Source organism: Meles meles, chromosome 18, assembly GCF_922984935.1.
Source record: "Meles meles chromosome 18, mMelMel3.1 paternal haplotype, whole genome shotgun sequence".
Lineage (NCBI taxonomy): Eukaryota > Metazoa > Chordata > Mammalia > Carnivora > Mustelidae > Meles > Meles meles.
The window spans coordinates 56782261-56800019 of NC_060083.1; the positions used below are offsets into that span (position 1 = coordinate 56782261).

Below are 17759 nucleotides of genomic sequence, written 5' to 3' on the forward strand. Positions count from 1 at the left end.
CGTTTTCTGCTGTCAAGGTCAATGCTATTCAGTCCCCATTCACTGCCCTGCAGAAGAGACAGGTGCACCTGAGACGGATTGCGCCAGTGTTTTTTCCAGACCCAGGCACTTTTTACCTGACTTAGGCAAGGAGCGGAGACGTCACAGGAAAAGGACAGGAAGGGGCATTTCCCTGGTCCATCTCCAGGATAAAGAACACTGTTGGAGGAGGTCGAAGTCACCAGAATGTTACCGCCTGTTGACCGGCAAGCCGCCCTCAGGCCACTGGAAGCCCATTACCTCCTTCCCTGTTCTTGGCATGTACATTCCACCCACTGTTCCAGTACTAGGAGCCACTTCAAGCATGCAACCTTGAGAATAATGTGTCATCGGAGGCCGTCTGGCCCTTAAAGCCGCTATGTAAACCTAAAAGATTTTCCACCACGGGTGCAGAGATGTACTCATCTTGCAGTACCTAAGTCAAGCCTCCTAAGTAAATTCTGTTGCTTCCTAAAACCACCACCTACCACGCTAGAGTGGGCTGCCTGTTTCTGTCCTCCGGGTACGGGGACCAGTTTAGATATCACCCAGAAAACTCCGAGGTTGCAAACCAGCAAGCCCACAGAACCACCCAAGCAGCCTTGAAAGAAGACGATCTTGATCTTCCGGAAGCGGTCCGCTCTTGATGGTGTCGTACTCATCATACTAAAATAGAAGTAAAAACAAACCAAGCATTGTCCCATCAGGGTCACTTCATGAGGAGGAGGACTGGGGAGTTGAAGGCCAGTGGCCAGGGGTTCATTTCTTGTGTAGGTTACAAAACTGTGCTTACTTAAAAAAAAAAAAAAAAAAAAGACATGTCTAAGCCTTTTGAAAAGGAAACATGATCGTAAGGGAAGACATCTGAGAGCGGAGTGGGCACTTTGTCTTGCTTTCCCTAGAAACCGGCTGGAGCACTGATTTTACACCCGAGAAGACAACAGGTATGACAGCAGTAACTATGTACCCCAAGGCTGCAGAGTTCTGAGCCCAGTTCCACTCGGCCCTCCTTGTACCCTCACCACCCCGTCTCTAAGCCGCCCATGAGCAGGGGCACACCCCTCTAGTGAGTGACCCACCCCAGCCCTTCTGCTCTACACAGAGGGGTCCAAAGAGAAGCTGGTTCCCAGATGGCTTGGAACATGAGGCAGCCACTGGCTTAAATTCTGTCTAGCTCCTAAGCTCCAGGATGAGGGATGCGAGCCCCATCATAACCCACATCTCAGAAAGAGACAAAGCCAACGAAAAGCCCTGTTCCCCACTTCCAGCAGAGGGTATCCCAAGACCCAGCATGGCCTAGAGAGAAACCTACCGCTGACTGCTACCTTCCCTGGTGGTTTCTTTCCCGGGTCACTCACCCATCTCTAGGGCTCACCCTACCTGCTAAGCAGCATCTGGACTTTCACTTTTACCTGGTGAACTTGGACATCAGATAATAGGGTGGACAGTCCAAGGCAGCTCAGCCTATGGAGAATACTGTAATAGCTGTTGCTGCCGGCTCCCCATCTTCTAAAAGTGGACCCAGGCTAGCTGAGTGCATTCACGTGCTCGGAGGAGGTTGAGGAAGGAGAGGCCGCAGGATTATGATTTATTAATCTATCGGTACAGAGGCTGAATCATCGCAGTCAAAAATGAGATCACTTGAACTGGGTCGATTCAGCTCCCACTTCCTGCGTGTCCCGCTTTGCTCGAACATAGCACTCAGCAGGGGAGTTGAGCTGAGTCGATCCAGCAGGTGCCGACCAACAGGCTTACAAAGCCCGGAGACAGGCTGTATGGTCGCTGCCCCTCTGAGCATGGACAGCTGGGAGAGGGCAGGAGTCGCTGCTCCGCTGAGCCTCTGGCGCTCCTTGAACCGAATTCTGGAACCAAAGTGCAGGCTCGCTCACTGGGTGGGCGGGGAGGAGTGCCGGCCACTGCACGGAAAAGGGTTTTTCCCCAGACCCACTTCCTCCCTTCTCTCACCCTAGTCCTGGAGCCTGGGATGACCCAAGGCAGTCACAGCTTTGCCAACCTGTCTGAGGGAAGAGACGGCAGGGGTCCCCGCGCGAGTCTGCGTCCCCCTGGGCCGCCACCCCAGCTGCCTGGAATATGCTGGGTGAAACACAACCGATTCCGTGAAAGCGGTAAGAGGGAAAGCAGCGCGTATCCCTGCCGCGAGGCCGAGATCGGGGACCCTTCACGCCCCCGGCGCCCGCGAGCTCTACCCGCAGCCCCCAGCGGATTCTCCGCGGCTCAGCCCGGTCCTCCTACGGCCCGGAGGGCGGAGCGAGGCTGCTGTGACGTAACGGCGGGGGGGTGGCGTGGGGAAATGTGCCGAGGGGCCAGGGCTCCGCGGGGCCAGTCCCGGCGACGCAGCCACCCGTGCGCGAGTGATCGCTCGGCCACCCGCGCCCCAGTCCCAGTCCGCGCTCGGCGCCGGGGGTTCTGCGGACCCTTCGGGCTCCGGGCGGCGCACGGGGCGGGCGGGAGCCTGCAGCGCAGGACGCCGAGCTCCAGGTGCCCCGCAAGCGGCTGCGCGCCTGGGTGCCCGGCTGGGTTGGGGACTGTCGCTGGGTGCTGAGCTGGCGGATTGCAGCGGAAAATCAAAGGTGAGGCGTGTGGGAGTGTGTGCATATGTGTGTGCATGCGTGTGTTTTGTATGCGTGAGACGCACTTGGGCACCTGGGTGGATCTGCGCTGCATGGTGGCGCGCACCTCAGTGTGCCTCAGAGTAGGTCCCAGTGTGGGGTTCTCTGCCCTGTGCCTTTTGGGGGACGATTTTTGCGGCAAGGAAGGAGAGCGGCTGTCCCGCCGTGAGTGGGGGTTGTGGGTCATGTGTGCAGGAATGGACGCGTTCACACCACCGCAGGCTGGTGTCCCTGGCATGCGCCCTTATCCAGTCCTCGTCCCCCAGCCGACTGCTCCAGGAGGTAGCTGCGACAGGGACAACTTCCCTCCCAGCCACCTGCAAAAAAGCCTCCACGCGAAGAGAGCCAGGCTGCTGGGGTGGGGAGGGGGCTGTCTCTTCTGGGGGCTTCTGCGGGAGTGCATCCCGAGATCTGAGCCTGGGGGGAGCAGGTGGTGGAGCAGAGAAAAGGGAGCGCTTCTCCGTCCTTCCTCCCCCCCCCCACCCCCCGGAGATGAGACGGATTTGGAACGGTCTAGGATCCGCTCCCCCAGCACTCAGAAGGAGAGGACAGTTTGCCTATGTTTGGAAAGAATGAATCCCTGAGTGGCCCGCGCCCCCGAGGCACTGGCTAAGTCCCCAGGCAGCTGCACCCCACTCCCAGTGGTCCCTGATGTCTCGCCACCCCCTCCCTGCGTTTAGAAACTGGAATCTCTCCCACCGTCCTCCTGGAAATAGCAGGGAATTTCTTTAGGAAACCCTTTGATCTAAGAGCCATCGAGTTGGATGATGAGGATTTTCTGTGCCAGTCCCAAGAACCGAACAGGCTGTCCTGAGTCTCACCTCTCCCCCACGCCCTTGGCCAGCGCTGCTTGGGCTTTTCTTAGGCACTGGAGCCCCCCACCCACCCCGCAGTGGCCCGCACCTGGCTATTGTCTCTCCCGCCGGTGGGGCTAGGCTCTGGGGGTGGTGAGACCTACTGGGTTCAGCAGGCCACTGGATAAATGGCAGTGGGGGATGAATGGGGATGGATGAGGACTGCGGGGGTGGAATGCTGGGGAGAAAGGAGAAGCTGAAGGGGAAGAGGATTTAGCATGATTCCCGATGCCCGGTCCCCATCCCCATGCTCAGTTCTTAGGCTCTGGGAGAACGAAGGGATGCTCCAGACCATTCTCACTCTCCTCTCCAGCAGAGAAAACCAACAACCAGCCATTTCCAGGGTCTGTAACTCTTGGGCTGGAAAAATAAAGCAAGCAGAAACCCAAACTTCCTTGTGCATTTAATCGAACCACAATCCAACGAGTATTGATTGCCTGACATGGGGCTCCACTTTCACTGGGACCCAAATGAAGCAGAAGTCACTCGGAGACCTGAGGCAGCAGGCTTCACTGTTAATGAAATCAGAGTCACTGTGATTTAAACTCATTCCTTCCTTGGAGGAGCCTCCCCACTCTAGACCAGCTCTCCAGCTTACCTCCTCTGCCCGCTGTCTGTGATTGCTTCCTAGCCCGCTTAGAAAAACATTGACCCCATGCAGTTCCAAGCCACTGAGACTCCAGCCCAAAAGGCAGAATTAGAGCTGGAGGTCAGCGTTTGACCCTCCCCCACCCACCGGCACCATCATCATCCCCATCCCCAAAGCTCTAGACAGAGTTTCTGCCACACAGGGGTCTTCAGACTCACCCAGACTTGGGAGTGTGACCTTGCATGTTACATAGACACACCCTGGAAATGCTAGTGGTTAATGTACTGTCCAGTGCGGGTGGCTTCAGTGGGATTCTGGGTCTGTAGAATTAAAGTATCCATAAGACAGAAAAATGGTGGAAACAACCCAACTTAATCCAGGAATACCAAAAATGGTTCCTTTACAACTTTTTTTTTTTTTTTTTGAGAGCTGCCAGATTTTGCTTTTTACCCAATGCAGACATTAAATCCTGGGTCCCCAAAGTACTTAGCAGAAAGGTCAGCCACAAAGCCCAGACCCCACTTTACAGACAGTCTTCTGATAGGGAAATGAGCACAGAGGGAATAAACAGTGCACCTGAGCAGTGCAGAATGAATCAGAGGCAAAGGTAGGCAAGGGTCCTCGAGTACTTGTTGCTGGCGAAGGCCCCCCTAGCTAATTAGCAGTGTCTCCAAGCATAAAGGAGCCATTTCCAATCTTCATTCAGGCAAGGGGGGGGGTTGCCCTGCTCAGGAGAAATGTGTCCGCTTAATGAATTATTCCCACTACGTGCTGAGCTCGCCACCCTTTACCGTCTTCTCTATTTCTGGAATGACCTCCTTCCTGCCCTCCCTGCTTCACTCTTCATACACTCAAGACCCAGCCCAAACCCTCCTTTTATGAAGGCTTCTCTGAATTCTCCAAGAAAGGACGGCATCCTCAAGCCCTGGGTTCATTTCTTCACGAAATTCACACCCTAGATGAGCTGCCTTCCTCTGCCTGTCGCCCCTCCTAAATTGTAACCTCCTGGACATCACCAGCCATGGCTCATTCATGCCTGTATCCCCGCTGTGCAGAACAAAGAAGCCCCCCCAGCCCTGGTTTTTGCATGACAGTAGATAAATTCTTTACTTAAGTGAAGAGCTATTGTTTTAGATCTTAAGCCAAGCCGGTAGTGTTAAAATTACTTTCCCAGCATGATGGTAAAACAGGAGTCAGCTGTTTTAAACCAAAGCCCAATTATCAGTCACTCAGTTTTCCAGCCCACTGAGCAGCGGATAGGATACTGCGAAAAGTGCAGTAGGGTTGGGTGTCCCATGTCTAAATCTCAGTCCCACCTGTTGTATACAGGGGACAGAAGCAAATTACTTCAACTCCCTAAGCCTCCGTTTCTCATCTGTAAAATGGGGATGGTTATCCCACTTCGCAGGACGGCTGGGAAGATCGAGGGGATAATGAGTGTGAATGAGCTACTGTGGTGTTTGGGATTCACTTCTGTGAATGAGCCTGCCTCCCTCGTGCCTGGCTCCTGTATTCCTCCTTCACCGGGGGACCCCAGGCCAATCCTCTGGGGTGCTAGAAGAGAGCGTTCTGGGGCAGCATCTCCCTGAGGGACCCTCTGAGGCATGTGGAGGTCAACCACTGGGGACTGGAGAAATGAAAACAGAAGAATCAAAATAAACTAAATCTACATTTTAAATACAAAGGCCAGCCAGACTTTCATTTTTACTATTTAGGACCATAGATTTGCTCATTCTGCGGGCAGCTTTCCGCAGATGACAGCTACACGAGATGGCACAGGAGAAAGGGGGGGCAGGTAAGACTGGCTGAGTCCCGACTATGAGCCCAGCACAACGCTAGGCGCGTCCCCATGTATCTCGTGCCTCAGCCTTCCAGACGCCGCCATCGTCACCAGTGAGAGTCACAGCGGTTAGGTGCCGGGCACGAGGTCATACGGGCTTCCTGGTGGAACCCTGGTTTGTTTTACCTCTAAAGTCTGGGGTTTTTCCACTCAGGGGTTTCCAGAACGGAAAGACTCCAAAGCAGTCAGCAAGTCCGCGGAGCCGTCCTCGTGGGGAGCAGGCCGGGAATGCTGGTGTCGGATCTTTCTGAGTCAGGGGCTGGACTCCACATTCTGCCTTTTTACAGTCTGTTCCAGTCAACTTCTTAGGAATCAAAGGACGGATTTTGTTTTTGTTTTTTAGTTTTGGTTTGTTTTGGGAGGTTTTTTTTGGGGGGGGGGTGCATTGTTTGTTTGTTTTTTGCAGCCACAGCCATCTCCCACATGTGCGTCACCAAAGATGACAAGATAAACTGTGATGATTTAACCCAAACCCCTCCCCCCCACCTCCCGCTGGAAAAACAACTCAAGACGCCTGCACACTGATGAGAATGGGCCGGTAGTTCTAATGCTCAAATAGGCAGAAAACAACTGAAGAGTCTTGTATGAGAAGGTAAACCAGAAACACAGAAGGCTGGGGAGAGCTCGAGTAGCCTCTGACTGATGGCCCCATCTTCCTTTTTCCCTTGCAGATGTCACAGTGGATTCTTTGCCAGGACACATTAAGGTGAGAATACGAGCTCTGGCTGTCTGGAACTAGCCTGAGAGTGTAAGGCAGCCATGGATTTGGGATATGAGCTACTCAATGAGAGCCGCACTTGGCTTTCCCCTCCATTTGACCTTGATGGCTCTGTGGTGGCGGCCAACAGCTCCAACCAGACGGAGCCGTACTATGATCTGGCCAGCAATGCAGTCCTCACATTCATCTATTTTGTGGTCTGCATCATTGGACTGTGTGGCAACACACTTGTCATTTATGTCATCCTCCGCTATGCCAAGATGAAGACCATCACCAACATTTACATCCTCAACCTGGCCATCGCAGACGAGCTCTTCATGTTGGGTCTGCCCTTCCTGGCCATGCAGGTGGCTCTGGTCCACTGGCCCTTTGGCAAGGCCATTTGCCGGGTGGTCATGACTGTGGATGGCATCAATCAGTTCACCAGCATTTTCTGCTTGACGGTCATGAGCATCGACCGATACCTGGCTGTGGTCCACCCCATCAAGTCGGCCAAGTGGAGAAGACCCCGAACGGCCAAGATGATCAATGTGGCCGTGTGGGGAGTGTCCCTGCTGGTCATCATGCCTATCATGATATATGCTGGGCTTCGGAGCAACCAGTGGGGGAGAAGCAGCTGTACCATCAACTGGCCAGGTGAATCTGGGGCATGGTACACAGGGTTCATTATCTACACTTTCATCTTGGGGTTCCTGGTACCCCTCACCATCATCTGTCTTTGCTACCTGTTCATTATCATCAAGGTGAAGTCCTCTGGGATCCGAGTGGGTTCCTCCAAGAGGAAGAAGTCTGAGAAGAAGGTCACACGGATGGTGTCCATAGTGGTGGCGGTGTTCATTTTCTGCTGGCTTCCCTTCTACATCTTCAATGTCTCCTCTGTCTCGGTGGCCATCAGTCCCACCCCAGCCCTTAAAGGCATGTTTGACTTTGTGGTGGTCCTCACCTATGCTAACAGCTGCGCCAACCCTATCCTGTACGCCTTCTTGTCTGACAACTTCAAGAAGAGCTTCCAGAATGTCCTCTGCTTGGTCAAGGTGAGCGGCACAGATGACGGGGAACGGAGTGACAGTAAGCAGGACAAATCCCGGCTGAATGAGACCACGGAGACCCAGAGGACCCTCCTCAATGGAGACCTCCAGACCACTATCTGAACGGCTTGAAAAAGAAATAATACGCCAAGCTCTGCCAAGTGGCATGTGCTCCCTCCCCCCACCCCTCGCTTCCTCCCATCCGTCACACCTGGCTTCTAGAATAGGGAATTGCTCAGCATGAGTCCAATCAGAGGATAGTGTTTGAGTCGGCTTGTCTGAGTGAAAGATAATGTATTAAATTGATGACACCCCCCCCCCCTTCCCTTTAAAGTGAACATTTAAATGCAGGCAGACAATTCCAAGTCAGGGAAGACGAGATCATGCCTGGGTGTGATCTGTAGAAATGGTGAAGCTCAACAAGGATAGAAAAGTCTATCTGCACGTTTAAAACCTAATATGTAACCTGTGGTCTTAACATTTACACGTATCTCTTCTACTTCTCTCTAGCCCCTGTATAGTCATGACCTATGTTTCCTGTGTTCCAGAGTACACGAGTAGTAATCGAAGTGTGCCTAGTGTAGGTGGACGTTTATTCCAATATGGTACCCGCAGAAATGGACCTGCCACGAAGCCAATAAAGTTTAAGCTTCAGGGATCTCTCATGCTTGGGCAGTATTTTCACATGACCACATGGTTTTGGAAAAAAAAAAAAATTGTAAAAGGAAGATGTTTTTGTATTCTTTTTCTTAAAGAGGTCTCCTTAAAGCTTCCAGTCTCTCCAACCCACTTCTGCCCCTAGGTACTGGCCTTCCTAATTTCAGGCAAGTTATATCAATGTAAGAAGGGAGAGGGAGAAGGGAGTTGAGGGCCCAGAACATAAATTCATGTGTTTTCTCTTCTTTGATATAATCAAAGAATTATTCATTTCCTCAAAAGGACACATAAATGATTGGGGTCGTCGATTATTGGATTTATCAAAACAAAGCCTGCTTTTTTATAAAATTGCATTTTTTTCTCCTTTATTTAGTTTTTCTTAGGGAGCCATGGAAGAGGAGAGTAGAGGAAATCACTGACACAAAAGGCAAAAAAAAAAAAGGGACTGCAATTCTTGTGGGGAAAGCATTTTTCCCCACCATGAAAATAAATGAGAATAAAGCAAAATGACATCTTTACAGAAAGCATGAAATTCCTTTTTTTAAAAAATGCCCGACATGGCTTCCTAATGAAAGAATGGAAATATAGTTCAATGACTCCTCTATTTTTTTTTAAGGAGTTGATAGAAATGTAGGCACTTAAAAAAAAAAAATCACAGTGCACTACGAACATCCACCTTTAATTCCACACTTTCTGAGCTGTTCCTCACACACAGTCATAATGGACAGGCACTTCACACCATCGATGACATTTTTCTGTCCCTGAAATGGTAGATGAGCTCACCGACAAATGGTAAGATGAGATGATGCCCATTTCACCGATTGCCAGGGTCTGAACAAATACACACTCGTGTGTTTGTGGGGGCACCGTCACCTCTGGGTTTCTCGGAAAAGCCTCACTCTTAGTGTCTCGTGTATAGGTTTTACCATAAAAATGAGCTCTCCTCTTTCTGGCTCCCTGAGCAAGGGCCATTTGAATGAATGACTAAGAACTCCACCGGTGACGGTCACTGTGAATGGGCTGCCTGTCAATACTTTTCACACCACCTCGTTCCCAAAAGTACTTACTGTGGCCTAGAGAAGTGTGTTCAGTGATATTATGACAGATCAGTAAATCCATGCAAAAATTAAAAGAGGTACAATTAGAAGATGCAACTCTAAGCAAAGCCGTGGCCCAGGCGCGCCGTGGTAAGATCTCCCACTACTCCTGGAGGAAAGGTCAGCTACAAGTTCCACTGAGGACTTCCTAGCAGCCGCAACAGACAGAAGGTCACTCCTCCTCCTCTCCCCCCTCTGTCATAAAAACAAGCAAAGATTTGAAAGGAAATGCTTTAAGCCCAACATTACCATTACTAATAATATGAGATGTTCCAGGGTCTTTGAAGAAAGGCTGACTTTTATTTTTTCTTTAGGGAAGTGATTCCAAGGGACCAAGAACTGACAGAAATAATTTCAGGAAAGACAGACTAACCGTGTAGCCCTCAGGCCCCTGCAATCAGACACTGCCTCCGAGGAGGCCAGCTGAAGTCTTCAAATAGAATGTGTATCCAGGTTTAAGGTCAGGGCTCATCAGCACAATGGCTATTCTAAGGGGCCTTTAAGGCTGAAGCTGTACTTCTGTCCAAATCAGCAGGCAGATTGCTATGATACGCTGTGCTCTGAACAGCCGATATGCTGTGCTCTGAAAAGGAAATCTCCGCTTTTTGAAATATCTCTTTCAGGGATAGCTGGCTCTCTGGTGGCTTTCATTCTTCCAAAAGAAGGAATAAACCTTTTAATTTCAACGTTAACACGATTTTGATTCTGAAATGTAAGCTGAGCCTCAACTCAACATTTAATTATGAACATAATTCTGCTGGATGCTGGGAGAGAACCCAAAAGCAAGGCCACTCATTGCTTTGAGGGCAGCTGAGCATTTGGATTATGTGAGCTGCTCTGTAACCTACCCATGAGCGCGGGTAGTCAAGAGCTAGTTACACCTGGGTGAATGTGGCGAGAGAGGAATCAGGAGAGAGGATGGGATGCTGCGGCCCGTGTTGAATGACGTTAGCTTGTGTTTCAGTAACCCGGAGAGGTGGATATGGAACGTGGAGCTGAAACTTTGGCGGAGTTTGTGCCACGGGTTGGGACAGTCTAGGCGGACAAGCAGAGGGACACTGGGGGATAGAGGACACTGCATTTCCTTCCTTTGGTTTTGGAAGAAGAAAGAGGAGGAGGAGGGAGAGGATGAAGAGGAGGAGGAGGAGGAATCCTTTACTCTTCGGTGGCTGTGGCTGCTGGGAAAGTCCTGAGCGGAACTTGTAGATGACCTTTCATGACGTAATAGTGTGGGATATTATGCATGTAGTGTGGGGTCGCTTTTCCCGTAGTCTCATTTTAAAACTATACCTCTTTTTATTTCTGCATGGATTTATTTATCCATCACTAATGTATGCAGAGAAGAAGATGTGGGCTGGGGCGTGGGACTTCCAGAGCCGGCCGGAAACCGGAGTCTACTTGCTAACACAGATTTAACCTCCCCTCCGTGTCGGAATACAAGTGTTGATGGCTGGATGGGAGCCCCGTGCTGGAAAAGTGTCCAGTCTGGTCGTTGAGAGAGGTAGGAAGGAACGTCTGTCGGGATACGTGTTCCTCATCAGCTCCCAGCGTGACTGTTGGATCAGGACGGCTAAGTTAGGACAGAAGGCAGAGGGGAACTTTGGCCTAGTTGAAGGAAGGAGGCAAGAGAAACACCAAAAGGCTCCATATATGGTTGGGAAGGCCCCATTAGTCTTTCTGGACCACGTGGCCTCTAATATAAATCACCACAGGTGGCTAGCCAAGCTTTTGAGCTTAGAAGTCATCATTTATACTGGGCTACTTGTCTGATCCCCACATTTGCCGGATTCAAAAAATACCAAATTTCCTATCCAATGTTCTATCAGAACAAACCTTCACCTACACGGGTTGTCCCCCTTCTAATATGTGGATTTCTTGGAACATTCCCATAGGCAGAGTCTCATATTTTTTTTTCGAGCAGCTCATCTGGAAAGTTGGCCCCAGGGATTATATTCCACTGAACAGCTGAAAAGCTTCCGTGTGTCCATAACCAGAGTCAGCAGACCGTTAGGACTTGGGAAAAGCAGCTCCAGGACAAGTGTTTGTGCCCCCTTCCCCCACCCCGCACTGGCCACCAGGCTTCCTTTAGCTCCGCAGTGACCAGACACAGCCTGATCGGCCAGTTTTCCCCCTTCGATGTATCAGGTTGGACGTATCTGGGCTGGGCTTCAAAACAGAGTTAAATATTAGCCAAGACTCCACCAAGCCGAACAGAAAGGTATTGATTTTAAAATGAATATCGAATTAAATGAAACGCGGCGGCTCGCTCACCGGATTCTGTGGACGTCTGCCTCCCAGTGGACGGAGATTTCCAGCATGAGACGGATCACACAGACCCAAGCTCGGGGGGTGGAGAGGAAGGGGGGATGCTTTCGCTTTTCATCCTTCTTCTTTCCTGGCATTACTGAGGGGACAGACGCAGGGGAGGAGAAGGCCTCTCTGCCAGGATACTGGTGTCCGGTGAAGGGCAGGTGGTTCCCTTCCGCCCCCAGGGCCTGTGAGGACTGGTCAGATATACAATGGGCCTCACCTTGTAGGAAAGCCTGTGGACGAGTGTGAGGCAAGATCTACTCCCAAAGAAACCTGAACTGGCGTCCCACGGCCTTGCCCACTCCCACTGTTCAGTGCCTGGGGCCTCCAGTCACTTAAGCCACAGAGCGGGTCCCTTGTAGGGCAGTCAAGAAAGAAAGGAAGCTGAGCTGTGGTCCTGGTCAGACAGCTTTAGGCCTGGACTCAGGGGAGACACCGTCGTCCCAGGTCCTTACAAAGGTCAGATTGCAAAGTGTCCAGAACAGGGGCCCAGAGGGAAAGTGCTAGTCTCACGAGAGGACGTCCAGGGTCCGCTCTCCCGGACCACCCGGCGACTCACCTCGGAGGAGCGGCAGTGCCCCTCCTGGGCCGTGTTTTCCCCTCCTTCCTCATGGATGGCTCGGGTACCAGTTCCCATGGAGGTTCCCGTCCCCAGGCGAGGGACAGTGGCCATTACTGAGAGGGCAGGTATTTTTCCTCCTGGGTATTATTTTTAGCAAGAAAGCTGAGTGGTTCCCTTATTACCTAACCAACACTTCATGGTTTTCTCAACATTCACCAGCATCCTAGTTCTCAGGACAAAGGGCCAGTCTCCTATGGCTCACTACGCTCTGGGCTCCCAAGCACACGCACCCCCGCGATGCAGGGCACACACACCACAGAGCACACGCGTGGCAGGCACATTCATGTGCGTGCGTGGAACACACCATGATGCACGCGTGCTCACACGCGATACGCCTTCTCGATCTTGTAGGCAAGGCTTTCGATGCAGACGTGCTCTGGCTTTCAGGGAAGGGACAGAACTATAATAACTCACTTGAAGTCTAGGGATATACACTCTCTCTTTTATTTTTTCTTTTTTTCCTTTTTATGGGGAGGAGGACATTGTGTACAAGCCAATTTTTCCCTCCAAATACCCCGTGCCTGATCATTGACTGCATTCCTGAAACCACCCTGCTATCTGTCCCTGTGAGTAACAGGCCACCTCAATTAAAAAAAAAAAAAAAAAAGGTAGAGTTGGCAAAACTACAAATCATCCCAGCCAGTCACCCAACGGGAAGCACGCGTTTCGCTAACAGAGTTTTGCATAAGAAAAAACACACAATTTCTTTGGCGAAAAATCACTCAAAATGATTTTCAAATGGTTCTCACTGAGGACAGGGCCTAACAGGGGTTTCTTCTGGCCCCATGCTGCCTTTTTTTTTTTTTTTCTTTCCTATTGAGGTTTAACCAACAGATACTACATTCCTTTCAGGTGTACCACATAACAGTTTGGTATTTGCACACATTGTGAGAAGGTCACCACAGCAAGTCCACTCCTAACCATACGTAGTCCCAGAATTTTCTTTTTCTTGTGATGAGAACTTTAAGATCTACTCTCGGCAACTTCCGAATAGGCAATACAGCATTATTGACTCAAGCGGCCGTGCTGTACCTTACCTCCCCTTGACTGTCTCACTTTGTAACCGGAAATCTAGATTTTTTGAGCCCCTTCAAACACTTCACCCACTACCCCCCATTTCCCACCTCTGGCAACCACCGGTCTGTCCCCTGTATCTATGAGCTTGGTTTTGTGGGGTTTTTTTGGTTTTAGATTCCACATGTAAGTGAAATCAAACCATATGTATCTTTCTCTGATTGATTTCACTTAGCACCATGCCCTCAAGGTCCAGCCACTTTGCCACAAAGGGCAAGACTTCATTCTGCTCTTATAGATGAATAATACGTGTGTGTGTGTGTGTGTGTGTGTGTGTGTGTGTGTGTGTGTGTGTGACATTGTCTTGATCCATTCATCCGCTGACAGTCACTGAGGTTGCTTCCACGTCTTGGCTATCATAAATAATGCCGCCGTGGACATGGGGGAGCAGATACCTCCTTGAGACCCTGTTTTCATTTCCTTTGGGTGGTTAGATGCCCAGAAGTGGGAGATCTGGATCACAGGGTAGTTCTGTCGTTCATGTTTTGAGGAACCACCAGAGTGTTTTCCAAGGGACTGTCCCCAGTTGGCATTCCCACCGATGGGGCAGAAGAGCTCTCTTTTCTCCACATTCTCGCCGACATTCCTTTCTTGTCTCTTGGAGAACGGCTGTTCTGACAGGTGTGAGGTGGTACCTTTTGACTGGCTTCTCCCCGATGATGAGTGATACTGAGCATCTTTCCACGTACTGCCGGTTTCTGTATGTCTTCCTTGGAGAAATATCTGTTCAGATCCTCTGCCCACTTTTTACCAGATTTTTTTAAAAGATTTTATTTGTTTATTTGACAGAGATCACAAGTAGGCTGAGAGGCAGGCGGGGGAAGAGGGGGAAGCAGGCTCCCTGCTGAGCAGAGAGCCCGATTTGGGGCTCGATCCCAGGACCCTGGGATCATGACCCGAGCCGAAGGCAGAAGCTTTAACCCACTGAGCCACTCAGGTGCCCTTTTTACCAGATTTTTGTTGTTATTAAGTTGTATGAGTTCTTTATATATTTTGGACACTAACCCCTTATCCAATATATGATTTGTAGGTGTCTTCTCCCAGTCAGTAGGCTGCCGTTTCATTTTATTTGCAGCAGATTTTCAGCTTCATATAGTTCTACTTTTGTTGCTTTTGCTTTGCGTGACAAACCCAAAAAAAATCATTGCCAAGAGGCACCTGGGTGCCTCAGTCATTAAGCGTCTGCCTTCAGCTTGAATCACGATCCCAGGGTCCTGGGGTTAAGCTCCACATCGACTCCTTGCTCAGCAGGGAGTCTGGTTCTCCCTCCCCCTGCCCTTGTGCGCTCTCTCTCTCTCTCCCTCCCCCTCAAATAACTAAATAAAATCTTTTAAAAAAATCATTGCCAAGACCAACATCAAGGAGCTGACCGCCTATGTTTTCTTCTAGGAATTGTATGATGTCAGGTTTTACTTTTAGGTCTTTAATCCATTTTGAGTTGATTTTTGTATGTGGTGTAAGGCAGAGGTCCAAATTTTTTTTTTTTTTTTTTTTTTTTGCATGTGTCCGTCCCGTTTTCCAAACACCATGTATTGAAGAGACTGTCCTTTCCTTGTTGTCTGTTCCTGGCTATTTTGTCATAGGTTAGTTGACCATATAGACGTGGGTCTGTGAGGTCTCTGTGCTGTTCTGCTGACCTTTGGGTCTGTTTTTATGCCATGACTGTACTGTTCTGATTGTAAGGACAGCTTTGTGCCCCTGTGCTTCTTAATACAAATCTGAAGTTGAACACTTTGGGGGAAGCGGAGGTGCCTGGCCTCCAAGAAAATGAACCGCAGTTCTCTCCCTCAGGCATGAACGTACCTCCACAAAGAGGCTCGCCAGCGTAAAAGAAGTCTTCCCCTTGTCCATCGTCCCACTACAGGGCATTTCTGGGCTTCAGGACATCTACATCAGCTCCTTTTTGGTGCTTTCTGAGTACCTGCCAGTATGTGATGGGGAAGACAGCTGTGCTGCCCATCTGTAATCCAGACACTTCGGGAGCAAAGGCTCAGACTGGATAAAGACTCACTCTGTTTGGCTGCAGCTTAAACCCCTCTGAACAGATTAAAATAGTCCCCTGAATCTTTCTTCCTAACTTCCAGCTGGATGGGCGCCGTCGTATTTATGAGGCTTGCTCCGGAAGGCAACAGACCGCAGGTGGTTCATTTTTCCTCGCCTCTGCACCTCCGCACAGCCACCTTTTGCATGGTCCTCACTCCAAGGGGTCGGTGGGCAGAAGGTGACAGCGTCGTATCCCCAGCGGTGCTGCATGTGGCCTCTGCTGGGGGCGGGCGGTCCTTGCAGCCAAGGAAACCCATCCCTCCTCAACCTTAGACAGAACACTTCCAGCCCAACGGAGTAGAAGCAAAATCTGGTTTGCCATCAGCAACGTGGTTCTGGGCTGTTGGGTCAGCATGGAAATGGGTTTTTAGAGGATCTGGGATTTTGCAGCTTCCTTCACTGCCTCCAGGACCAGTGAGGTCAACCCTCATTGCTGGAGAAGCACCAAAGCAAGGCCCTGAAGTGGCAGGCGGACTGCATCCCCAGCAAACCCAAATGTCGGAGGTGGGCTTCGCTTTCCAGAACGCCAAGTCATCTGAGGTCCCGAGGGACTTGGGGAGTGTCATTGAAGGTGACAGGGAGTCTGATCCTGTAAAAATAGCTCATCAGAGTTCAGGTCCTTTAGCAATTTCCTCCATCTGTCTTCCAAATCAGTGTTCTCTCATGTTTATTGACACAATTTTAAAAATGCCTTCTTTTGACATGTCCACGATGCCTACCTTTAAACAACAGAAAGGCCCCCCCTTGGTTTTCATAAAATGAGAATGTGAGAAGAGCTTTTGAAGGAAATAGTCAGTGGGACATTTCATTTTACGAGGGGATGACGCCGACCCGGACCTCTTTCCTGTCCCCGTCCCTCCTGGCTTTTGGTCCCAGCCTCAGACAGAAGCTGTCTGCTACACAGCTGACCAGGAGAGACCAGTCCCTGATTAGAACAACCCAATAATGGAGGCGGCTTTCAGGTCTGTGTGGAGGAGGAGACCAGCCAGCCCGGCCACACAACCAAATGCTGTGAGCAGCCTCCTTCCCAATGGCAGGCAAAAGCAGACCATGCGACTCTCATGATTAGGAAGCCTTTTCTCCAGGAAAAAAAAAAAAAATCTCCATTCCACTTTCCAACAGCCTGAGAACCACGTCAATTAGAAAGAACAGAGTACGGAGTTGGCTCTGACAGTGTGTCCAATGACAGTCCAACGTGTATGGAATCTTCCCGTGTTCCCTCGTCTGCCCGTCACTCCCTGGCTGTCACTCAGAGGAAACGATGGTGGGTTTTCACAACAGTCCATCAGTCATTCTCACGGGAGACTGAAAGCTCGTCCTCCATGGGCACTCACGCTGCATCTCACCCCTCTCTGTCTGAGCAGGGCTGACATTGTGGCCGTCGTCCCCCTTCCTGAAGGTGGTAGAGGTCACAAAATCCGAGCCTCTGGGCCCCTCCTACCACATCTGTGAAGGCTTTACGGAGGTTTTTTTCTCCTTCCATGCTCTGGACACAAGGAAACCAGGGAACATCCAAAAAAGCCTTTAGCAGCCCCCATTGCAAAAACCGTGTCAATGCCGTGGCTGTGATAGACGGTTTTACCATGTCAGGGTAGGCAGGCACACAAGCTATTTTTGTTACTCCTGTGGTATTGTGAATGTGGTTATTCTCCTTAACGTGTCATTCCTGCATGTCCAGTATTGAGATGAGATTGCTGAAACTGCCTTTGCCTTCAAAAAAGCTCTAACTATCTCTGTGAGTGCGTTCGTTTCTCTGTATGTCAGATAAATTGGCCTCTATCTTTGCTGTTATAATCGACTGTGTACGCTAGAAAGCAAGAAGCAAACATTGCCTTTTAGTGACTTCGCTTTTTTTTTTTTTTTTATTTGCAAGTGTACTGCTCTATAAACTACCTTCCCATGAAATCATACTCTCCACCGAAGGGACTCGGGCTGAAGTTTACTCATTATTAGTCTACCTGTGTGAGCTCACCTCTGCTCCCGTCTACCTCGGAAAAAGACTCTACACGTTCAGGAAAATGGGCCACGGTCCTAGGTCATGAGATAACCCACACTTTCCAGGTTTCCCGAAACATTGAAACTGGAAACCTTAGGTTTTTGTTTTTTTTTTAACTCTAAGCCCCATGAAAAGTCTGTAAGACATTTTCTACATGTCTTAGCAATCATTTGGAAGCAAAAGAAAAACAAGATTTTGAGATAGACAACCACCGCTGAGTCCCATTTGGTGCACAGGCCGATCCTTAACGAGCTGATGTGATGGCTTCCAGATTCTGGAGCCG

The 17759-nt window shown here is 50.2% G+C and overlaps 2 protein-coding genes across 5 annotated transcripts in view; one reads left to right on the plus strand and one right to left on the minus strand.

Moving 5' to 3' along the window:
• Positions 1-17759, minus strand: part of SLC39A11 (solute carrier family 39 member 11) — a 390505-nt gene that overhangs the window by 361747 nt on the left and 10999 nt on the right. The gene's annotated exons all lie outside the window — the stretch shown is intronic.
• On the plus strand, positions 2352-17507 carry SSTR2 (somatostatin receptor 2). Of its 4 annotated transcripts, none has more exons than XM_045983911.1 (3): positions 2352-2609; positions 6603-7683; positions 15302-17507. In XM_045983911.1, the coding sequence occupies exons 2-3, from the start codon at positions 6691-6693 to the stop codon at positions 15401-15403; spliced, it is 1095 nt and encodes a 364-aa protein (XP_045839867.1). In that variant the 5' UTR covers positions 2352-2609; positions 6603-6690; the 3' UTR covers positions 15404-17507. The 4 variants fall into 4 exon arrangements, with proteins under 4 accessions (XP_045839867.1, XP_045839868.1, XP_045839866.1 ...); XM_045983912.1 differs by lacking the exon at positions 15302-17507 and adding an exon at positions 15229-15290; XM_045983910.1 differs by lacking the exon at positions 15302-17507 and adding an exon at positions 6338-6523 and having other exon boundaries at positions 6603-11373.